The sequence below is a fragment of the Salmo salar genome, chromosome ssa15 (genome assembly GCF_905237065.1).
Source record: "Salmo salar chromosome ssa15, Ssal_v3.1, whole genome shotgun sequence".
Classification (NCBI taxonomy): Eukaryota; Metazoa; Chordata; class Actinopteri; order Salmoniformes; family Salmonidae; genus Salmo; species Salmo salar.
The window spans coordinates 40,689,315-40,714,460 of NC_059456.1; the positions used below are offsets into that span (position 1 = coordinate 40,689,315).

Genomic DNA, 25,146 nt, shown 5'->3' on the forward strand with positions numbered 1-25,146 from the left:
CTCTCATCTTACCTTACCGCTACACCTCTACTCTTCTACTGTACCTTAGATCTCATCTTACCGCTACACCTCTACTCTTCTACTGTACTTTAGATCTCATCTTACCTTACCACTACACCTCTACTCTTCTACTGTACCTTAGCTCTCATCTCACCTTACCACTACACCTCTACCCTTCTACTGTACCTTAGCTCTCATCTCACCTTACCACTACACCTCTACCCTTCTACTGTACCTTAGCTCTCATCTCACCTTACCACTACACCTCTACTCTTCTACTGTACCTTAGCTCTCATCTTACCTTACCACTACACCTCTACTCTTCTACTGTACCTTAGTTCACTAAATCTACTCTTCTACTGTTAGCTCTCATCTCACCTTACCGCTACACCTCTACTCTTCTACTGTACCTTAGCTCTCATCTCACCTTACCACTACACCTCTACTCTTCTACTGTACCTTAGCTCTCATCTCACCTTACCACTACACCTCTACTCTTCTACTGTACTTTAGATCTCATCTCATCTCACCTTACCACTACACCTCTACTCTTCTACTGTACCTTAGATCTCATCTCACCTTACCACTACACCTCTACCCTTCTACTGTACCTTAGATCTCTTCTCACCTTACCACTACACCTCTACTCTTCTACTGTACCTTAGATCTCTTCTCACCTTATCGCTACTCCTCTACTCTTCTACTGTACCTTAGATCTCTTCTCACCTTATCGCTACACCTCTACTCTTCTACTGTACCTTAGATCTCTTCTCACCTTATCGCTACACCTCTACTCTTCTACTGTATTCTACCACATCACACTGTGCTGTGCTCTTCTTCTCTTCTCTATGAACTGTCTGAGACCCATAAAACCTTACCTCACCACTCTATGCTCTACTGAAGCCAAGTCTATAGGACATGTGGTGTGGCAGATAGATGTGTGCCTCTGTGTTTGCATCAGGCTCAACTAGGTTGTAATCTCCCCCTGAGATCAGCCAGCCAATCTCTGCAGGGGTCCGTGTCCTCCTGTTTGTTTTGTGCATGGTTAGTTACTTCATTCCACATTCAGCAAAAGTCCATCACCCACCCGATAGCCCACAGTAATCACCCAGCACGGCCCACCGCGGCCGTCAGCACTTTCCTTTGGGCTGCCGGTGTGTGTGGGTGTGGTGCAGTGGTGTGGTGGCTTGTGTGTCTGTGGCTCTCTGTTTGGTGAGCTCACGGTCCAGTCGGATTAGGGCTCATTCAGGGGAGCAGAGAGGAGAGAGGAAGCAGAGAGAGAACCCAGCTTTAGAGCTATACACAGGGAACATGGAGTAGTCAGAACCAGAGCCCCTACATACAGAGCAACTCCAATGTCGTCACATAAGCACAAAAGTCCAGTAAACTGTGTAACATCATTTTTGCCACAACCAAACTCAAAAGAGCTTATGGAGCCAAATTGTATGCAGCAGTTTATGCAGAGTAGGCCTATGTTGTCATTGAATGTGTATTCAAATTAAAAACAATCACTGTTTTGGGACTGCTGGAAATGCTTGAATGACTAATATGCTGAGGATCTTACTTTGTATAGTCAAGTATTTCCCATTTTATTAGACCAGAGGCACACAATTGTACATACATGAACTTGCAAAATGCACACTGCTGGTCATGTATTTAGATTCTAGAGTTAAAGTATAGGGACTCTAACTTGGCATCATCAAAAGCCTGTGATTGCAGGTTACTGCTTGTTTGTCCGCGTATCCTCCCTATAATTTTGCCTGGTTGTTATTGGTGATGCACTTGTGCCTTTCATACCCCTAAAGTATTCATAACAGGAAGTGAGCGTGTCCCAAAGCCGATGTTAACCAAGTGGCTCCCAAAAACCACTCTCAGGTGTGTTATAGTGGGTATTCATTAAATGTACTCTTGGACTCAGTTTGAGTTTCCTGGGGATCTCAGGATGTTTTCACATATACAGTAGTCCTCTTTAAAAGAACCGATCTCAGTCCTCTTTAAAGTGAACTCTGTGATTAAAAAAAGCGATATAACTCGGTTCTCTTTGCATTCACATTGCTATCTTTAGAAAGGAAGGATAGTGCTATCCGGGATATTTGGGACGTCCCTATGCTAAATCCTAACCCTAACGGTAACCCCTAACCTTACCTTAACCTTAACCCTTACCGTAACCATTTTAAATGACAACTTCAATGGGGTACCGTCAGAGTTGTGACGTCCCAAGGATTCTGGATTGCACGGACCTTGATTTTGTACCCTATGTTGTTGTCTTCTCACACTATTCAAACCCCATAATCGAATAAACAGCGTATGAAGCTTTCTTAGCTTATACTAGATCACATATTGCAAGAAAATAATCAAAGTCGTGTCAGTACAAAACATATTCTGGAATTTCTGCGCATCCTTGACAATCGCTTATCAATATCCAAAAACAGCTATTTATTTTTCCACGCACCTGCACATCATCATCTTCTCGATTTTGTGGCACCAATGTGAGGGGTTATGGCAGGGGAAATGGTGTTGCAGTAGTCTAGTCTGTGGTGTGGGGATAATGACAAGTGAACCTGGGGAGCTTTGTGTTCACATTGCCTTAAAAAAGGGCACCGGACCGTGGAATTCAAACGAACCGAACTCAGACCACCTCTCGAGATGGTCTCAGTTCGGTACGCTTCGAGGGCTCTTTTGAGGGGTCTGGGTTCTTTGGCGTGTTCACACTGAATAAAAAAATAAGCGAACCGCGTTGAGTTCACAAAACATTTCTGAAAAAGACCAAGTGTGAAAACACCCTCAGAGAGTTGGATAACTTCCAATCACAGCTCTTTTCCCAGGTACAGTTTAGGCATACACTGAACATCAGAAGCTCTCCTCCCAATACAATGAATATATTACATCGCTGATAATGTCTAAATGTGCCATCCATAGCATCAGTGAAGGCTGTGGTCTTCCTGCCCCTGTACGTTCCCATTAGGAGCGGAGAAGTCATTAGGGCAGGCTGGGCCTTAGGCCCTGCTCTCTCATTAGCCTCTTCCTGTCGGTCTCGCGTGTAAAGCTGCCCGTGTCTCGACCCTGCAGCCTGAAGCCCTGGTCTGGAATCCCTGGACTGCTGCCTCCCTCTGGCTGGCTGTGTGTGACGCTTATAATCTTATCTCTTGCCCTCTCATTCTCTTGCTCTATCTCTCCCTCTCTCTTCTCTCTCTATTTGTCACTCACGTGCACACACTCACGCGAGCACACAAACACACTGTGTTACAGTATGTGTGATGGCAGTTCATGGCAAGCTGTGATCTCTCCCATGCTCTGGGTCAGGCTGCTCTCTCCCTCCTGTTAGTGTGTTAGTGTGATGTTCAGATTTAGCACTCCTAATGAGAATGGCTGCCTGGCTGTGTGAGGAGCCTTATCACTGCACACCAGGTTGGGTCGCACTGTGAAATACTTGCCTTTTACAATCGGGTGTTACAAGATAGCAAGATAGGCCCTCCGTGTTTGTCTCTGTAGAGACTACTTTAAAACCCAGGAACATTGTTTATGGCAGGTATATAAACCTTTCTGTTAAACAGCTGACCCGCTGTAGGCTTACTGTGGTTTGGAGATGTGGGTTGTAGTCGTGTTGAAAAGATGCTTAACAAGTGTAATCCTTTTAGAGCAGACAGGTGCATGTGTGTGGGTGTCTAACATGCCTGTGTGTTTGTATCTGCGTGTACTTGCTGCCGTTTTGCTTCCTCTCCCACTGCGCTGCGTGTTGGCCTGACAGGGCCTGTTGGATTAATGGTGCTGAATAATGCGTGTAGTACAGCTTAGGATCCTACATACAGCACTGCAGTGGACAGACCTGACGATATGTTTCACAGCTTGTTTTTCTTTTAGGATTCCTGGAAAAGTGGGCAAATTAGCATAACATCACTCATGACCATGTTTATGTTGTAGTCATCAACTGAATAAGATGGCTTGTGTCAAACATTTAAGAAACAGTGGTGGGTTTGAAACAGGTTAAAGTTGAGAGACAATTACTGCTTGATACTTTCAAGTACCTCACAGAAAGTATTACCCTTTAGTACCAGTCGTAGCTAAGTAGTACACAGGCCATATCTCTGTTAACTACTTCAGTCCCAGAGGCCTGACGACAGTTGGCAAGGGACAAGGACTCATGTATGGGGACTGGAGAGGGTTGGCACAAGAATTCATTGTATTACTTTGAACAGAGATATGGCACACATCCCTCCTTCATGGCAGCACGGGTACAAGGAGGGTGACCATCTGTGTATGCTTAGAACTGAGCCATAGGATAGAGAGACGAGAGAGAAGCAGGTTTCTTAAAAACACAGACTTACCTGGCAGATGGGCAGGATAATGACCTCAGTAAGGATGCCCAGAAGGGACAATTATAAAAAAAAGTCTCTAAGCCCACACTGTGTGCCATATCCTTGTAGTTATAGAGAAATGGAGTGCTGGTTTGTTTATGGACAGCCATCGTTAGAGAATGCTACCTCCCCCTGTTGTTTTTATCCTTTGGTAAAAAAATGAAAACAGCAGTATAATAAAAGCACTTTAAGAGTAATTCAGAAAATGAGTTGGAGCTTTTTAACCATGTCTCTCCAGTATTATTGTTTTTCAGGAACTCAGTCTGGGTCTCAACTTACAGTTGCGAGTGAGAATAGTAGAATAAACAAGGTGCAATTTCGAAATTTGTTTGCGCGTCATCAGTTTTTCTTGTGTTATGTCAGTCGCTGATAGTCAGTTAATTGATAGTCAGTTAGTGAGCAACTGCGGCCGTTCATAACGAGGTGAACTGAGTTTATGAGTTATATGAAGTCTTTATAAACCATTTGATCATGCATTTTCAGCTTACTGAATTTGAATCTAACAAAGAGATGCACAGTCTCTTCTTAATTTATTTATTTACTAAGTGGTTTCCACCCTTTTAAGTTAAACAATCGTTATCTTCAACAGGGTGCATGCCTGCCCGAAGTAGATCATTGTCTGATTATAGAGGATTTTCACAGCCAAGGGCCAAGACTGAGTTCCCATGTCAACCAGTAACACAGTTAAACTTCTGAGGACCAAGGAGTCAGAAGTACAGCACTAAGAAAGACATGAAGACTATCCCTTACTTTTGTACAGATTCCTGGGTCTGATATTCCATTCCAATCACTCCCTATGGCTTCTAAAGCCCAAGAGTAGGCAAAGTCATAGAGCTAGCTGATTGTGTGTTCTGTTCGGTTCCAAGTCAGTGATGTGAAGAAAGTGGGAGTTTTGATATATCATAGTTCTGACACTGGTTACCTTTTGGATTGACTTTGGACCTTAGAAAACATAGTAACTCTTTCAATCTGATTAGGAAGCAGAGCATACAGAACATTAGCTCCAGGTTTGTTAACTATTGTATGCCAAGGTATACAATTCTTTATTAAAGCAGGTCCACTTTTATGATGCTTCCAATAATGATAGATTACATATAGTCTTCACTCTTAATTTATAGTTAAACTACTTAAAATATGGTAATGTCTTAAAACGTTGTTCTACCATGGCTGTTCACCCACTTAAAATCAATGTGTAGAACAAAGTCCCCCACTCCAATGTGTTCCCATAGCAAATAAATGGAAGGCTAAATTTACCTTACTCACAGTCAGCACAGCTGTGTGTTTGTGTTTGTGTGTTTGAGTGTACTGCGTGTGTGGAGCCTGTCCTTGCAAACTGGACTCAGGGGTAGATGTAACATAGATGAAATAAAATATGGGACACTCCAATTAGTATGATATCTTAAGTTTCGTATGATATGTATTCATTTGTGGATGTCCATCATCCATTTCGTATGATATGTTACGAATTACAATTCATATGATATTTTAAGACTTGCAGTTCTTACAATATGTTTTGAATTGCAATTGGTACTATATGTAACACATTTGCAAAATGTATGATATGCTACAAATTCCAATTTGTTGTGGCTATGTGGCTATAATGTTAGCTAGGTAGCCAACGTTAGTTAGGCTTGGGGTTAGGGGTTAAGGTTAGGGGAAGGGTTAGCTAACATGATGAAAAGTAGTAAGTACTTGCAATGTTGCTAATTAATAAAGAATTTCTGTGATGGTTCTTGACGGTCTCTGTCTGAGGCTTGCCCTATAGTGTGAATGGTACGAGTGTGCATATATTTGCCATCTCTGTCTCGTTCCCCTCCTCTCTGGTTTCTCTCGTTGCTGTGGTAACCCCACAGAATATATGTTTTCAATCAAAATGGTCAAAAATGAAGAGAAATATCTGTCTGGGAGTGGTCTGAGTGGGGAGGGGGAAACTGGAAACTAGCTGTTATTGGCAAAGAGGTTTGGAACTCTCTTATTGGTCTATTAACTAATTTACCACCAGGCAGGCCAGAACTACATCCCAGCAAATCAAACAGCTCTTACACTAAAAGGGCATCAATTTCACAATTTCACAGTATTATTCCAACATCATAGTGTGGAAATATATATACAAGACAGAAAAATCTCATTTTTGACTGCACTATGTCTTTAAACATTTTGCCTTCTATTCTACCAGGACCCTAACTGTGTTTCAGTACTGGAGAGGTGCATTATTAGACTGTATTGTGTTTATCATAATGTACACCCACACGTCTCCATCTCCACTTGAAGCACTGAACCCCAATTTTCTTTTCCTTCATTTCATTTTCACCTCTGTTTGTGTCTCTCTCTCCCCATGTACAGCTGTGAATGAACATGGACCCGGCTATAGCGAATATCGTAAATGCCCATATGGAGGTATTGTAGTGAAAGCACAGTGTTAACCAATGCAGCTTGCCTATACTACTACACTATAAACCCTATGGAGTTTCTGCAGTGCTGCGTCAAGCCAGACCTGCCATGAAATAACTGGGTCCCCTGACATTAACCTCTATTGTTCCCACATCGTTTTATAATCCCTGCCAACCAGTTTCACTGCTCTTATTGTCCTGCCCATTATTCACGTATGGTCTCTTACCTACTGTACGGCTGCCTATATGTATCAAAGTCCCTGCTGAGGCAAAGGAACATTGAGATAGTGTTTAGTTCATTTTACGCCCTTACAGTAAATGTTGATCCACAATATCTTTAGGGTAAGTCTAGTCAATAAACTCGAGAGAAACACTAGAACAGGCGTATGAAGTAGTAAATAGGTAATAAACACCACCTCATAAGAAAAGGTGAGACAGATATACTGTCCATCCCTACCGCAGGTAACAATAAAGCTCCATAGTGAAACTGACAAATCATCAGGGATGAGGCCCATGCGTCTCTATCCCCCGTGTCGGCATGGGATAACATCCTTCCCTGGAAACATGGCCCTGGCTGCCATATTCCATGCCTGTGATTTGAACAACATTAACACACTAATCCCAACTTCTGGTACGGTCTTCAATTCGGGGAATTCTGTGGAACTCTTCCCCTTCGCTCAGCTGTAAGTGCTCCAAGGTAAGGAGGAGCTCTGCCAAGCACCCCTGGAGTTGGAAAGATTGAAGAAGAGCTGTTAGGTGCTTCAGGAGGCAGGTGTTTCACTTGATAGATGGTAGGCATATGTGTCTTGATATTGAAATATTCAGTGTCTCTGCAAAAACACAGTTGGAGGTTGTGTTGTTGTGTCTATGCACAAACAATCAACCTGAAATGAAAGTCCTGGGTGGTCATCTAGTATTTTCTTCTACACTGAACAAAAATATAAGCACAACATGTGAAGTGTTAGTCCCATGTTTCATGAGCTGAAAAAGCTTATTTATCACACAGATGTCTGAAGTTTTGAGGGAGCGTGCAATTGGCATGCTGACTGCAGAAATGTCCACCAGAGCTGTTGTCAGGCAATTGAATGTTTATTTCTCTACCATAAGCCACCTCCAACGTTGTTTTAGAGAATTTGGCAGTATGCCCAACCGGCCTCACAACCGCAGACCACGTGTAACCACACCAGCCCTTCACATCTAGCTTCTTCACGTGTGGGATCGTCTGAGACAAGCCATCCAGACAGCTGTGGGTTTCCACAACCAAATAATTTCTGCACAAACTGTCAGTAAGCATCTCAGGGAAGCTCATCTGCGTTCTCATCGTCCTCACCAGGGTCTTGACCTGACTGCAGTTCAGCGTCGTAACCGACTTCAGTAAGCAAATGCCCATCTTCGATGGCCAATGGCACACTGGAGAAGAGTGCTCTTCACGAATGAATCTCAGTTTCAACTGTACTGGGCAGATGGCAGACAGCGTCGTGTGGGTGAGCGGTTTGCTGATGTCAACATTGTGAGCAGACTGCCCATGGTGGCGGTGGGGTTATGGTATGGGCAGGCATAAGCTAAGGACAACGAACACAACTGCATTTTATCGATGGCAATTTGAATGCACAGTGATACCGTGATGAGATCCTGAGGCCCATTGTTGTACCATTCATCTGCCATCATTAGCCCGATAATGCACGGCCCCATGTCGCAAGGGTCTCTACACAATTCCTGGAAGCTGAAAATGTCCCAGTTCTTCACAGACATTGAAGAGGAGTGGGAATACATTCCACAAGCCACAATCAACAGCCTGATTAACTCTATGCAAATGGTGGTCACATCAGATACTGTTTTTTTGATCCACGCCCCTACCTTTTTTTTAAGGTATCTGTGACCAACAGATGCATATCTGTATTCCCAGTCATGTGAAATCCATAGATTAGGGCCTGATTTAATTTATTTAAATTGACTGATTTCCTTATATGAACTGTAATTCTGTAGAATCTTTGAAATTGTTGCGTTTATGTTTTTGTTCAGTGTATTTCATAGTCCTTTCAATTGTCTCTCTTCTTTCAACTCAGTAATGTGTTTTACACAGATGCTTTATTTGTCTCAAGGTACCCATAACCTGTATGTTCATTTATTGTCCTCATAATACTATGGCATGTACAGTGGCAAGAAAAAGTATGTGAACCCTTTGGAATTACCTGGATTTCTGCATAAATTGGTCATAAAATTTGATCTGATCTTCATCTAAGACACAACAATAGACAAACACAGTCTGCTTAAACTAATAACACACAAACAATGATACGTTTTCATCTTCATTGAACACACTGTGTAAACATTCACAGTGTAGGTTGGGAAAAGTATGTGAACCCCTAGGCTAATGACTTCTCCAAAAGCTAATTGGAGTCAGGACTCAGCTAACCTGGAGTCCAATCAAAGATACAGTGAAATACCCTCACCATCCAATGGGAACTCCTCTGTCATTTCAATGGCATTCAAATAAGATGTCATACTTATTGACGTCTACCACTGACATCTTGTCAGTGGGAGACTTAGCTACCTTCGTTACTAGGAATACATGCTTTGGGAATGGACTACTCGTCATCTGAAAATATGCTGCCAGCTAGAGAGTAGATAGAGTACATTTTCATTTCTCTGCCGGTGAAATCTGTTTTCCTCCGACAGCTTTCTTTGTCTCCTAGCTTCTGGGATCACTGCCTTCAGATTAGACAGCTAATTGCTCCATTAGATTAGCCATCATTTGGGGGATTCTCTTTATCTCTGCTGAAACACCTCTGTCGCTCTCTCTCACTATCTAACTCCTTCACTCTATCTGCTGCTGGCAGGAGGACAGTAAAGTGGTTCAGTCACCCACTTAGTGTAAAGCAGAGGATGTTGGTGGTACATTAATTGTGGAGGACGGGCTCATGGTAACGGTTGGAGCGGAATCAATAGAATGGTATCAAATAGTGTTTTCACTGACATTTTCAACCTCTCCCTGCCTGAGTCTATAATACCAACATGTTTCAAGCAGACCACCATAGTCCCTGTGCCCAAGAACACCAAGGTAACCTGCTTAAACGACTACCGACCCACAGCACTCACGTCTGTAGCCATGAAGTGCTTTGAAAGGCTGGTCATGGCTCACATCAACACCATCATCCCAGAAACGCTAGACCCACTCCAATTTGCATACCACCCCAACAGATGCACAGATTATGCAGTCTCTATTGCACTCCACTCTGCCCTTTCCCACCTGGACAAAAGGAACTCCTATGTGAGAATGCTATTTATTGACTTCAGCTCAGCGTTCAACATCATAGTGCCCTCATAGCTCATCACTAAGCTAAGGACCCTGGGACTTAACACCTCCCTCTGCAACTGGATCCTGGACTTCCTGATGGGCTGCCCCCAGGTGGTAAGGGTAGGTAACAACACATCTGCCACGCTGATCCTCAACACAGGGACCCCTCAGGGGTGCGTGCTCAGTCCCCTCCTGTACTCCATGTTCACTCATGACTGCATGGCCAGGCACGACTCCAACACCATCATTAAGTTTGCCGATAACACAACAGTGTTGTGTGTTGTCAGTGTTGTCACCGACAACGATGAGACAGCCTATAGGGATGAGGCCAGAGACCTGACCGTGTGGTGCAAGGATAACCTCTCCCTCAATGTGATCAAGACAAAGGAGATGATTGTGGACTACAGGAAAAGGCGGACCGAGCACACCCCCATTCTCATTGACAGGGCTGTAGTGGAGCAGGTTGAGAGCTTGAAGTTCCTTGGCGTCCACATCACCAACAAACTAACATGGTCCAAACACACCAAGACAGTCGTGAAGAGGGCTCGACAAAACCTATTCCCCCTCAGGAGACTGAAAAGATTTGGCAAAAGGTTTTACAGCTGCACCATCGAGAGCATCCTGACGGGTTGCATCACTGCCTGGTATGGCAACTGCTCGGCCTCTGACCACAAGGCACTACAAAGGGTCGTACGTACGGCCCAGTACATCACCGGGGCCAAGCTTCCTGCCATCCAGGACCTCTATACTAGGCGGTGTCAGAAGAAGGCCCTATAAATTGTCAAACACTCCAGCTACCCTAATCATAGACTCTTCTGTCTGCTATCGCACGGCAAGCGATACCAGAGCGCCAAATCTAGGTCTAAGAGGCTTCTAAACAGCTTCTACCCCCAAGCCATAAGAGTCCTGAACATCTAATCAAAGGGCTACCCAGACTATTTACATTGCCCCCCCCACCCCACTTCTACGCTGCTGCTACTCTCTGTTATTATCGATCACTTTAATAACATATTACCTCAGTTACCTCGACACCGATGCCCCCGCACATTGGCTCAGAACCGGAACCCCCTGTATATAGCTCCGCTATTGTTATTTACTGTTGCTCTTTAATTATTTGTTGTTCTTATCTCTTACTTTTTTAGAATTTTCTGAAAACTGCATTGTTGGTTAAGGTCTTGTAAGTAAGCATTTCACTGTAAGGTCTACAGCTGTTGTATTCAGCACATACAATTTGATTTGAAATGGTTTCCAGGTGTTTTATGCCATTCCATTATCTCCGTTCCAGCCATTATTATGAGCCGTCCTCCCCTCAGCAGCCTCCTGTGGTGTAAAGCCTGTTATCCAGCCAGTGGGGCCGAGGGTAGGTTAGGGGAGGCTAGTGCTGCAGCCCCTTGAGGTCAGGAGGCTAATGCTTCGAGGAGAGGAGAAGAGGGTCATGAAGCTATATGCTGAGTCACACTGTCATGTCCTGTCATGTCCTGTCCTGTCATGTCATGTCAAGTAGTGAGAACTAAGTGCAAATCAAGAAGTGAGTTCAAGATGTATTAGCACGGGTTTAAAGCCATTAAACCTGTGTGGTAAGATACCAAATGATCAACCATTACCTCATTGTGTTCAAATGCCTTTCAGCCTCTATCTTAACAAGTGGTTCTAACTGTTCTCTTTTGTAATTGATGACCTGTCATACTCTTGAGCAATAGGCCTGCCAAGTTCACAACACTCTTCTGGTTACTTAGCTGGACACCACAGGGTCGCCCTGGTCTTCCAACAGTCTGTTGTTCTGCTGGTTGTTGACCCTGCCTCTCTCCCGCCTTTCTCCCACCCCTGGCTCTCTCCCACCCCTGCCTCTCTCCTGCTTCTCCCCTGCTTCTCCCCTGCCTCTCCCCTGCCTCTCTACCGCTTCTCTCCCACACCTGCCTCTCGCCTGCCTCTCTCTTGCCTCACTCCGGCTTCTCCCCTGCCATTCCCCTGCCTCTACCCTGCCTCTCTCCTGGCTCTCCTCCATCCTTGCCTTTCTCTTGCCTCTCTCCCACCTTTCCCACCCTTGGCTCCCCTCACCCCCTTCGTGTCTAAAGGCTACGACTTCGCCGCCGTGCTGGAGTGGTTTGCAGAGCGTGTGGACCGAATCATCCTCCTCTTCGACGCCCACAAGCTGGACATCTCAGATGAGTTCTCAGAGGTCATCAAGGCCCTAAAGAATCACGAAGACAAGATCCGGGTGGTTCTAAACAAGGCAGACCAGATTGAGACGCAGCAGCTGATGAGGGTCTATGGCGCCCTCATGTGGTCGCTGGGGAAGATCGTCAACACACCCGAGGTGATCCGTGTCTATATAGGGTCATTCTGGTCGCACCCGCTGCTCATCCCCGACAACCGTAAGCTGTTTGAGGCAGAGGAGCAGGACCTGTTCAAGGACATCCAGTCACTGCCCCGCAACGCTGCCCTCAGGAAGCTCAATGACCTCATCAAGAGGGCACGCCTCGCCAAGGTAAGCTCTAACCTCACACATGCATGGACCAACACAGGCGTGCAAACACACATTCTCTCACAAAAGTAAGAGTGGCTAGTACTCCTAAGCACTATGTTATGTCATTTTGGCCTGACTAGGAAGTTCTCTTTTATTAGGTATTAAGTCATTTTTTGAAAGAGAAGAAAAGTATTTGTTAAATAGGTATTTTGAATGGAACAGAATCTCCATACAGGAGTTGCTGCTGAACTTAATAAGCTACCAATCCTGACTGATGGGTACAGTGACTCATAGTGCAAGAGTAATGACTGCAATTACATCCACTTTGTCAGGGTAAGATAACCTTCCCCTACTGAGCGAAGCTGCAATCCCTCTCCCTAGGGGACATTGTGTGACTGAGTGGTGTGATGAGGGCTGGTACAGTGGCGGTACCAGGGTGCCTTCCCAACTGAGCTACACTTTAATAGAGTCCTAAAGCATTGGTGGCACTAAGAACACAGTCACACCAAATCAGTTATCAGTCACAGGTCACTACTGTTCATTTGGCATAGAGCGCTGATTGCAATTGGATGTAAACAAGGTACGTTAGATGGAGTTACTCATGGGACAAATCTTGACCTCAGATTGACCTCGGATTTCTCTTCAAGTTTTTCAAATAATGATGTGACAAAGTAGCATTGGTATGCATTCATTGTCTTACGGCGAGAAGAAAAACATGTTACTATATTGATTATATTATTATATTGATGAATAATTTATCCCAAGCTTTATTGCAAGGTCAGTGGTTCTGTGATCAAGGCCTACAATCTTAGAAAAAAAGGTGCTATCTAGAACCATAAAGGGTTCTTCGGCTGTCCCCATAGGAGAACCCTTTGAAGCACCCTTTTTGGTTCCAGGTAGAACCCTTTTAGTTCCAGGTAGAAACCTTTTGGGTTCCATGTAGGACCTTTTCCACAGAGGGTTCTACATAGAACCCCAAAAGGTTTTCCCTGCAACCAAAAAGGTTTTTCCTATGGGGACAGCCGAAGAACCGGGTGACCGATAGATGAGCATCCTGGGATCCAAGCAGTGATCAGGATAAAGACAGGTCAATCAACACAGTACAGGGTGTCTGTGTTCATACAATCATCCTCACAGCCACTGACATACCAGATGATTAACAATCAGCCTCACATGAAGAATCTTTCTCCCCAAGGCTGTATTTATTGTATCAGCCTCCCAGACAGCCAGGGAATCCCTCAACCCCTTCTGTCTTTCTGTCTCTTTCTGTCTCTCTCTCCATCTGGTATCTTATTAAGTTCTAGGTAGCACCGTAACACTGCAAGGTCTACACCTGTTGTATTTGGCACACTTGACAAATAAACTTTGATTTGATTTTATCTCCTCCCCCTTTTCTCCATCTCCTGAACTCAGACCAATCCACAGGCCCTAACACCACTCTGTCTCTCTGGTGGCCTAGCCGTGACTATATGGTGTTGTCACCAGTTACTGTGACGTCTCAGGCAAATTTGATTTGCAGTACAATCTTATCAGCCCATAGCTAAATGATAGTGTGTGTGTGTGATCAGGAATAGTGGGGAGTGTTTCATTGATGAGGTTGTCAGAATTCCTGGGATGAACTTGGTCTTACCATGTGGTTCCAACTGGATATTTAAACAGAAATATCTGCTTCTTGTCCAGTTAGTGTGGAATGGAACTTCATGAGATAGTCATCAGAGAGCAGTGAGACAGAGGAGAGACCGTTCTGATGTAAATTAGAAAGAGAGAGAGATAGATTGGGTAGCATTGATTTGACATGCCACCTGAGCTCAGGAGGTTATTATGTCATAGCCATTACAGCGGCTTAACTCTGGGCTTCCTCTCCTATTAGCCCCATACCAGTATATGTGACTGATGACCAGGTCCTCTGTTGTCATACAATACAGGCACCACCTCATCTCAACACTTCAGATGGCTGTTCTGGAGATCACACAGCCACAGCAGGATGTCCTGAGGAGGGAGTGTGTGTGTGTCCCCGTGTGTGCGTGTTTTGGGGGCATCCCTGGCCACAGTCCAAGGAATCACCCCCAAACAGGTGGTCACCTTGAGAGGAAATGGTAACCCACCTCCGGCCTCCTCCTGTCCCCTGTCCCCCTATTCCTGGTCCATGGAACCTGGTCCATGTCCTGTCCTATGCCTCTGTCCTGATCAGACCAGAGAGGTGGGCTTCCTCTGCTGTCAGCAGCAGTGTGCTCATCCATCCGCCAAAGGGAAACAGAGGCAGAGGATACAGAGGTTCCACTGAAGGAGCTGGTTACTCATGTAGTGCCAGCCTGTGCACACACACACACACACACACACACACACCTACTATTGTTACATAACTTTTATTCCTCAATGAATACAGTCAATAATGTCTGGAGCAACTATTGAATATCAACAAAATCATTGTGGCCTTGGATGTGAGTAGATGTTGTCGTTCAGTGCTTGAAACTTGTTTTCCACCTTTAGTATGCCTTATCTCAGCAATCATGTCCACTCTTTCAACATACAGTGCATTCGGAAAGTATTCAGACCCCTTGACTTTTTCCACATTTTGTTATGTTACAGCCTTATTCTAAAATTGATGAAATAGTTTTTTTCCTTATCAATCTCCACACAATACTCCATTATCATGAACCAAAACCTGGTTTTTAGAAACATTTTGCAAATTTATACAAATGTAAAAACTTAAATATCACATTTACATAAGTATTCAGACCCTTTACTCAGTACTTTGTTGAAGCACCTTTGGCAGTGATTACAACCTCGAGTCTTCTTGGGTATGACGCTACAAGCTTGGCACACCTGTACTTGGAAAGTTTCTCCCATTCTTCTCTGCAGATCCTCTCAAGCTCTGTGAGGTTGGATGGGGAGCGTCACTGCACAGCTATTTTCAGGTCTGTCCAGAGATGTTCGATCAGGCTGGGCCACTCAAGGACATTTAGAGACTTGTCCCGAAGCCACTCCTGCGTTGTCTTGGCTGTGTACTTAGGGTCGTTGTCCTGTTGGAAGGTGAACCTGCACTCCAGTCTGAGGACCTGAGTGCTCTGAATCAGGTTTTCATCAAGGATCTCGCTGTACTTTGCTCCGTTCATCTTTGCCTTGATCCTGACTAGTCTCCCAGTCCCTGCTGCTGAAAAACATGCCCACAGCATGTTGCTGTCGCCACCATGCTTCACCGTAGGGATGGTGCCAGGTTTCCTCCAGATGTGACGCTTGGCATTCATGCCAAAGAGTTCAATCTTGGTTTCATCAGACCAGAGTATCTTGTTTCTCATGGTCTGAGAGTCCTTTAGGTGCCCTTTGGCAAAATCCAAGCAGGCTGTCATGTGCCTTGCACTGATGAGTGGCTTCTGTCTGGCCACTCTACCATAAAGGCCTGATTGATGGAGTGCTGCAGAGATGGTTGTCCTTCTGGAAGGTTCTCCCATCTTCACAGAGGAAGTCTGGAGCTCTGTCAGAGTGACAGAGTGGCTTCTTGGTCACCTCCCTGACCAAGGCCTTTCTCCCCCGATTGCTCAGTTTGGCCCGGGCGGCCAGCTCTAGGAAGTCTTGGTACTTTCAAACTTCTTCCATTTAAGAATGATGGAGGCCACTGTGTTCTTGGGGAGATTCAATACTGTAGAAATGTTTTGGTACCCATCCCCAGATCTGTGCCTCAACACAATCCTGTCTCGGAGCTCTAAGGACAATTCCTTCGACCTCATGGCTTGGTTTTTGCTCTGACACTGTCAACTGTGGGATCTATATACACAGGTGTGTGCCTTTCCAAATCATGTCCAATCAAATTAATTTACCACAGGTAGACTTCAAACAAGTTGTAGAAACATCTCAACGATGATCAATGGAAACAGGATGCACCTGAGCTCAATTTCGCGTCTCATAGCAAAGGGTCTGAATACTTTTGTCAATAAGGTATTTCTGTTTTTAAGTTTGAATACATTATGCAAACATTTCTAAAAGCCTGTTTTCACTTTGTCATTATGGGTTATTGTGTGTAGATTGATAAGGATTTAATTTGATCAATTTTTAAATAAGGTTGTAATGTAACAAAATGTGGAAAAAGTCAAGGTTTCTGAATACTTTCCGAATGCACCGTATGTAATCTGTGTTCTCCTTTCAAATACACATACCATGTTCAATTCTGCGTTCTGATATAGCACATGCATAACATGTTCTGGTGAAATATCTCTCAGAAATCTCAAGGGGAGTCAGTCGTGTGATGAGGTTATTTTCCCCTTCCCTCTCAGTTCTAGGAAACCCTAAGGAAAGGAAACCTCTTGTGTAGCCGGGTGTGATACCCACCACATGCTCTCTCATAAAACTGCTTTAAGTGCTTCCTTCCTGTTTGAATGTTCATAATGTCAATTATTTTCAGTTTCAAGGACATCTGAGATATTAGGAGGAACATTAAAGAGCCCTTGGTGGCACAACAGACACATAAACAAAACAATCTTTCTAGCTATGACCCAAGAGAAGCTGGCTGCAACCCCTGTATGGGTCCCAATCCAGTATTTGAGGAAGCAGTATATGAGTGATTTTTCTCTGCCCTACTCAGTCTTAACAGACAGTCCACACTGAGTAGACTGTGTACTGCTCTGTGCCCTGTTAGGTCCATGCCTATATCATCAGCTCTCTGAAAAAGGAGATGCCCAGTGTGTTTGGGAAGGAGGGCAAGAAGAAGGAGCTGATTAACAGTCTGGGAGAGATCTACAGCCGCATTGAGAGAGAACACCAGATCTCCCCTGGAGACTTCCCCAATCTCAAGAAGATGCAGGTAAGATAGAAAGATGGGGCTTCTCTTGAGTAAAGCTAAGGGTAGGTGTAAAATATGGGCTGGACAGACGACATCATACCATAAATACCTAAAAACCTTGAAATATAAAATGACTACGAACATGACTCACAATGCCATGTTTACCAAGGGAGTGATGGATGAAGCCCACAATCTGTGCTGTTTTCCTCTGATTACTGAGCTAACACACAAACATGTATGCCCTACTGGGACTGCTTTGCGCCATGGTGACAAAACAAGCTCCTTTCTGATTGGCTGTGATCAGGAATTAGATCTGAACAACCTCCAGTCCATCTGGGCCTGATGAGCACTTTGTTTTCCTCACTGAGAGAAGCACCAACATGACTTGGCTCAGGGTAGGAAGTAAACAGTGGTCATGTTGATGCTTTCTGACATATCTCTGATGCACAGACCAGGACAGTCATGTATCTTGTTCTGACTCCCTCTCACACATAAGAGACTGTAGAGATGCATCAACTAAGATCAGCTTGACCCCAAACTATGTTTGTAGTGAGTAAAACACTGCTCTTTTGACCTCTTACCTCTGCCCTCTCTCCCCTCCTATAGGAGCAACTGAATGCCCACGACCTGAACAAGTTCCAGCCCCTGAAGATAAAGCTGCTGGACTCAGTGGACGACATGCTGGCCCACGACATCGCCGGTCTCATGGTGCTGGTCAGACAGGAGGAGACCAACCGACCCCAGCAGGGGGTGAAGGGAGGGGCCTTCGACGGCACCCTCAACGGGCCCTTCGGCCACGGCTATGGCGAGGGCGCCGGGGAGGGTATCGATGAGGCAGAGTGGGTGGTGGCCCGTGACAAGCCCATGTACGATGAGATCTTCTACACGCTGTCGCCGGTCAACGGGAAGGTGACTGGCGCCAATGCCAAGAAAGAGATGGTGAAGTCCAAGCTTCCCAACACGGTGCTGGGGAAGATCTGGAAGCTGGCTGACATCGATAAGGATGGGATGCTGGATGACGAGGAGTTTGCCCTGGCCAATCACCTGATCAAAGTCAAACTGGAGGGTCACGAGCTACCCGCCGACCTCCCCGGTCATCTCATCCCCCCTTCCAAGAGGAAAATCACTGCTGAGTAGACTCATCCCCCCCCCCTGCACGCTCAACTCCTCAGGGCACTGAACAAGAGAGGGAGTGGGTAAGAGGGAAGAAGAGAGGGAGTGGGTAAGAGGAAGGACAGTGAAGGATCTATGGGGGGTGTGTGGGTAAATTCATCAAGGTTGGACAACCACGCTTCAACAAAGAAAAGCAGAAACTTTGTGGTTATGCTTAGTGGGAGTAAAGGGATTGGTTTGCTCTTCTGATAGATGTCTGATTTTTATTTTTTATTTTTTATTCAACTGGGTTGAAGGGGATAAAGGTCATGGTTCAAAGTTCAGAGTCGGGGGAACTGATATTGGACACTGCACCACCCACATGCCCTATTGTTATACACCACTGAGAGTGTGCTATCTGTGACACAATAACCTGCATTATCATTGGATACATGAACACTGTCTGTTTCTCTCTAGCATAAATGATTTGTGTTTTATTTGTATTTTATTTGAGCCTGTTTTGTAGTCTGCTTCATGTCTCCCCAGAAAATGGGCATGTTTCAAAAGGATAAACTAATATCAATACTAAATCTTAATAATCCTTCTAGTTATCACTTTAAAATACAATTACGGTCAAATGTAGTGACAGGAATCCTTTTTCTAAGTAGGTAGTGTAGACATATGATATTTTCTTCTTGTGAAAAGGCAGCATCCTAACACATGCAGGCCCTTCATAGCCTGACCAAGAGACTGTTACAACTGTATAGCTGTGATATCGGAAATCTAAGAGTTGGTAGACCTTTAAATGTATAGTGTTTGAAATTGCCTTCTAGTAACTAGTATCCTCGTCAAACGTCTGTATGTTAATACCTATTTAACTTATTATTTAGCATACTTATGTAATTCTAATCACTGTTGAGAGAAAGAGACTTCAATCTTTCCATAGATAAGGAGGTGAACTGAGATTATGTTTATGTCCTGTTCTGGCATTTCCAATGGGACATAGTATACATAGAAATATTCCCTTGTTCATCTGTGCTGACTGGATGCATAACCCATTTAAAAGCAAAGGTTTCAAATCACTACTCGCATCCAATTATCTTAGATTGCTTCCCTCAATAAATAGCACAAAAAAATACTATAGTTATAGTCTTGCTATACTCTGACGTTCATATTCTATCTGCATACAGTGTATATCTATCATAGAGACTGTTCTACGCTCTACATTATATGATATCCAGTGCTGTAGTTGAGACCACTTCTGGATATTATCCTCCATAAATATTATGAAATCATAATCCAAATACCCTGTGTTCTTGTACCTGATTATTCAGAAACAGAAAGATGGAATAGGTCAGAAATATATGAGAATTGTATGTAGCAAAGGTCCAGGGTAAGTTTAATTTTGAAGCTATAGTAATACAGTGACAGTTATTATTGGGATCATAGTGAGGGAACACTCATCTGAAAGTAGTTCCTAGGGGAAATTGATATGCTGATAGAATATACTGCACAGTATCTAAGGGAGTTTATTCCACTCACACTGTACACAAGTGGTAGGTTTCTTTCCCTGACTGATATGACTGATACTTGCTCTACTTCTCTTCTGCTGTGAATTCATCTGTTGCTGCTGATAGTACGCTAAGTATCCTGTTGTCATCAATTTGAGTAGGTCTTGCAACTAATAAAGGTGACAGAGCCAAGCATTTCTCATTCTGGTTCCTGCTTTTGTTTAGACTAATTACGGTAAGAGTCCTGAGCCACTCGTTTTCCAGATGTCAGGGAGTTATGAATCTACAAGATTACTTTTTTCATGCACACCCGTTAAAGAGATATACAGAACCAGAGATGTACAGTACTATTATACTACATTGTAGAATAATAGTGAAGACATCAAAACTATGAAATACATATGGAATCGTAGTTACCCAAAAAGTGTTAAACAAATCAAAATATATTTTATATTTGAGATTCTTCAAAATAGCCACCCTTTGCCTTGACGACAGCTTTGCACACTCTTGGCCTTCTCTCAACCAGCTTCATGAGGTAATCACCTGGAATGCATTTCAGTTAGCAGGTGTACCTTGTTAAAAGTTAATTTGTGGAATTTCTTTCCTTCTTAATGTGTTTGAGCCAATCAGTTGTGTTTTGACGAGGTAGGGTTGGTATACAGAAGATAGCCCTATTTGGTAAAATACCAAGTCCAGATTACAGCAAGAACAGCTCAAATAACCAAGGAGAAATGACAGTCCATCATTACTTTAATTAAGACAAGAAGGTCAGTCAGTGGAAAATTTCAAGAACTTTGAAAGTTTCTTCAAGTGCAGTTGCAAAAACCATCAAGCGCTATGATGAAACTGGCTCTCGTGAGAACCTCCACAGGATAGGAACACTCAGAGTTACCGCTGCTGCAGAGGATAAGTTCATTAGAGTTACCAGCCTCAGAAAATGCAGCCCAAATAATGCTTCACAGAGTTCAAGTAACATCTCAACATCAACTGTTCAGAGGAGACTGCGTGAATCAGGCCTTCGTGGTCGAATTGCAAAGATACCACTACTAAAAGACACCAATAATAAGAAGAGACTTGCTTGGGCTAAGAAACATGAGCAATGGACATTAGACCGGTAGAAATCTGTCCTTTGGTCTGATGACTCCAAATTCGAAATTTTTGGTTCCAATCTCCGTGTCTTTGTGAAACGCAGACTAGGTGAACGGATGATCTCAGCATTTATGGTTCCCACCGTGAAGCATGGAGGAGGAGGTGTGATGGCGTGGGGGTGCTTTGCTGGTGACATTGTCAGTGATTTATTTTGAATTCAAGGCACATTCAACAAGCATCAAATCAAATAAAATGTATTTATAAAGCCGTTTTTACATCAGCCGATGTCACAAAGTGCTATACAGAAACCCAGCCTAAAACCCCAAACAGCAAGCAATGCAGATGTAGAAGCACGGGGCTAGGACAAACTCCCTAGAAAGGAAGAAACCTAGAGAGGAACAAGGCTCTGAGGGGTGGCCAGTCCTCTTCTGGCTGTGCCGGGTTGAGATTATAACAGTACATGGCCAAGATGTTCAAATGTTCATAGATGACCAGCAGGGTCAAATAATAATAATAATCACAGTGGTTGTAGAGGGTGCAACAGGTCAGCACCTCAGGAGTAAATGTCAGTTAGCTTTTCATAGCCGAGCATTCAGAGTTAGCGGTCGAGAGAGAGAGTTGAAAAAACAGCAGGTCCGGGACAAGGTAGCATGTCCGGTGAACAGGTCAAGGTTCCATATCCGCAGGCAGAACAGCTGAAACTGGAGCAGCAGCATGACTAGGTGGACTGGGGACAGCAAGGAGTCATCAGGCCAGGTAGTCCTGAGGCAAAGTCCCAGGGCTCAGGTCCTCCGGGAGGGAGAGGGAGAGAGAGAGAATTAGAGGGAACATACTTAAATTCACACAGGACACCGGATAAGACAGGAGAAATACCCCAGATATAACAGACTGACCCTAGCCCCCCGACACAAACTATTGCAGCATAGATACTGGAGCCTGAGACAGGAGGGGTCGGGAGACACTGTGGCCCCGTCCGACAACAGTGCCAACCAGGCAGGATATAACCCCACCCACTTGTCCGAAGCACAGCCCCCACACCACTAGAGGGATATCTTCAAACCACCAACTTACTACCCTGAGACAAGGCTGAGTATAGCCCACGAAGATCTCCCCCACGGCACAAACCAGAGGGGGGCGCAAACCCGGACAGGAAGATCACGTCAGTGACTCAACCCACTCAAGTGACGCACCCCTCCTAGGGACAGCATGGAAGAGCACCAGTAAGCCAGTGACTCAGCCCCCGTAATAGGGTTAGAGACAGAGAATCCCAGTGGAGAGAGGGGAACCGGTCAGGCAGAGACAGCACAGCTACCACAGCATTCTGCAGCGATACGCCATCCCATCTGGTTTGCGCTTAGTGGGATTATAATTTGTTTTTCAACAGGACAATCACCCAAATCACACCTCCAGTCTGTGTAAGGGCTATTTGACCAATACGGAGAGTGATGGAGTGCTGCATCAGATGACCTGGCCTCCACAATCCCCCAACCTCAACCCATTTGAGATGGTTAGGGATGAGTTGGACCGCAGAGTGAAGGAAAAGCAGCCAACAAGTGCTCAGCATATGTGGGAAGTCCTTCAAGACTGTTGGAAAATCATTCCAGTTGAAGCTGGTTGAGAGAATGCCAAGAGAGTGTAAAGCTGTCATCAAGGCAAATATAACATACATTTTGATTTGTTTAACACTTTTTTGGTTACTACATGATACCATATGTGTTATTTCATACTTTTGATGTTTTCACTACGTATTATTCTACAATATAGTACAAATAAAGAAAAACCCTTGAATGAGTAGGTGTGTCCAAACTTTTGACTGTATTATATTTTCAGTTAGATTGCAGCTCCTGATTGTATCTCACATGTACACAACCAGTTCAATGATAACTCGATACAAACACTGGATGCCTGCTCTGTGTTCATCATCACAACTAAATCCATTACACAGCCCCTTGTAAATAAGATCACTCATTCTTCCCTGTCTGCTAGTGCAGAATACTCAGACAGATGTTGTGGTGGCACTCTCTGATCTAATGGCTAATGGGATGTATCACAAGTGGGAGTATTGGTGTTGTTTGTGCAGTCTGTTTTCTGGGTCATTGATATAGAGAGATAGAAAGAGTGTGTACCACGGGCAAATGGAGAGGGGGTTCTGGGATATGGATCTGTTTTGCCAGTTGTATTTTTAATGACTAACAATGAGAGGTCTCCTTGATAAACCACAAGACCATGAGTATGTGTTTCTATGCGGGTGTGTGAATGCGTGTTTTCCTTGCTCTTAGTCTCTCAGAATTCTGTGTGTGTGTGTGATTAACCGACTTACAGAAAGCTAGTGGCCATTTTCAAGTGTTTGTTGTTCTATGTAACTGTTCTCTAATTGGTCAGAAGTTGGATGGTAAAACATTCCTCATAGTACGCTCTGCTAGGAAAACGGAAATAAAGACCTCATTCATTTACAGTATTACAAAGTGTATTGTGCTGTTTGCTTGTGTCCCTGCCTCTGTTCTTTAGTAAGTCCACATGGAGTAGTACCATGTCCCCACTATAACCTTTTTCCCTAATGTCATGTCTTTATTTTCAGAAACTGTGTGGAGAAGGAAGGGAAGATTGTTTTAGTGGTTGGAGTTTTGTTGTCGTGGTTTCCCTGAGAGATGTGGGTCATGATTGGTTGTTATGACTATAGGTAGAGAGCAGTGGGGAGGCCAAGAGCCTTAAATACAGCAATCAAAATGTTGGCTTGTTATGGTTTTTCAACTTTCTTCTGGACTGGACCATGGATGAGAAGTTTGTAAAGTGAATGTCTCTTTCCATTTCTCTGTACTTTGGATACAGTATCTAATAGACATGAATCAAACAGAATATTTATTGGAAGGACTGGAAAGATGATACAGGTAGTTTACTTTTATTTGGGAAATTCTTACAATGCATATTTTAGGTCATATCCTCTCAACGTTAGTATCTGCGGAATAAATCCTTGGTTACTGTCATGAAGTTAATCATAAGCGTCACCAATTCCGTGATTGATGTTTTCCTGTTTGTTGCATCACACTCTCCTCTTCCCCATGCATTCACATGGCCGGTACATCCACATTTGTCAGCTGTGTTGGACACCATGATGTGATAACCATCCAGGTTGCCTGCGTCCACCTTCCTTCCCACAGTCCCCCCTCCCCTCCCCCTTCTATAGAGTCAGGGGCAAGCTATCCAGAGTGTGTTATTTATGTATACTTGGAGGGCAGAGAGTGGCTCCATCCTGGACCAGAGCAGGGAGACGGGACATGGGCTGGAGGGCTCCAGTGTGTTTCCCTCTTTCCTGGCCCTGCCCTGCCCTGTGCCTCATGGCCATGGGGAGGTGAGTCACCTCAGATACTGCCCCTGGTCTGCACAACATCCCAGCTACACACACACACGCTAGGGTTGCAAAATTACGATAACTTTCCTTAAATTCCCCGGTTTTCTATTAATCCTGTTTGGAGGATTCCGGATTTCCTGCTTATTCCCTCTTTATTCCGGGAATCCTTCAAGTTACCAGAATTGTGCAAGCCTAACACACGCACACAAACTGCCAGATTACTGTTACAAAAGGGAGCCAAAAGAGTCATGGTCATAAGAAGAGACGTGGCGCCATGTGTCCCCTTGATGAGAACCCACCCAAATGACAAGTAGGGTGACATTACTGATTATTACTGAAGGTTCATATAATGACATGAAGATGAAGATGTCTTCAGTTCAAACCAAACATACCGCAGCTATTCCACTTTGACTTTCACTGTGTTGACTCAAGGTGCATTATATAACAGCCCACTGTACAGCCGACGATGCACCTTTTATAAGGCATTTTCACCGGAGTCGTGGAGATCGCATCCATGGTAAACACTGAGCATGCATGCCTGCTTGCTTGTAAAAGTCAGTTATAGTGTGCTGCGCTATAATATTCCTTGCATTGAATCCCGACTCTCAGTACCAGCTGACTCCATAGGGTGTCATAACGTTGAGGAAAAGGGAAAGCTGAATGTTGCATGTTGTCACGGGAAATTCTGTAAGTGTGCGTGGGAGATATGGGGGGAGAGGTGGGGGTTTAAGGGAACAGGGGGAGGCCCAGCCCAGAATCCAGGGCTGGCCAAGAGCAGGCCACTGGCCTTGACATACACACACGGACCTGGGGAGGAA

The 25,146-nt window shown here is 44.4% G+C and overlaps 1 protein-coding gene across 3 annotated transcripts in view; it reads left to right on the plus strand.

The window, feature by feature from the left end:
* ehd3 (EH-domain containing 3) overlaps positions 1 to 20,082 on the plus strand; it is a 37,835-nt gene extending 17,753 nt beyond the window's left edge. For 2 of the 3 annotated variants that reach the window (XM_014144516.2, XM_014144517.2), the window contains 4 exons: positions 6,699 to 6,752; positions 12,119 to 12,531; positions 17,144 to 17,308; positions 17,894 to 20,082. In XM_014144516.2, the coding sequence (XP_013999991.1) occupies positions 6,699 to 6,752; positions 12,119 to 12,531; positions 17,144 to 17,308; positions 17,894 to 18,424 (1,163 nt within the window). In that variant the 3' untranslated portion in view covers positions 18,425 to 20,082. The remainder of the gene's footprint in view (positions 1 to 6,698; positions 6,753 to 12,118; positions 12,532 to 17,143; positions 17,309 to 17,893) is intronic. The other variant, XM_014144519.2, reaches the window with a different exon arrangement.
* The last annotated feature ends 5,064 nt before the right edge of the window (positions 20,083 to 25,146 follow it).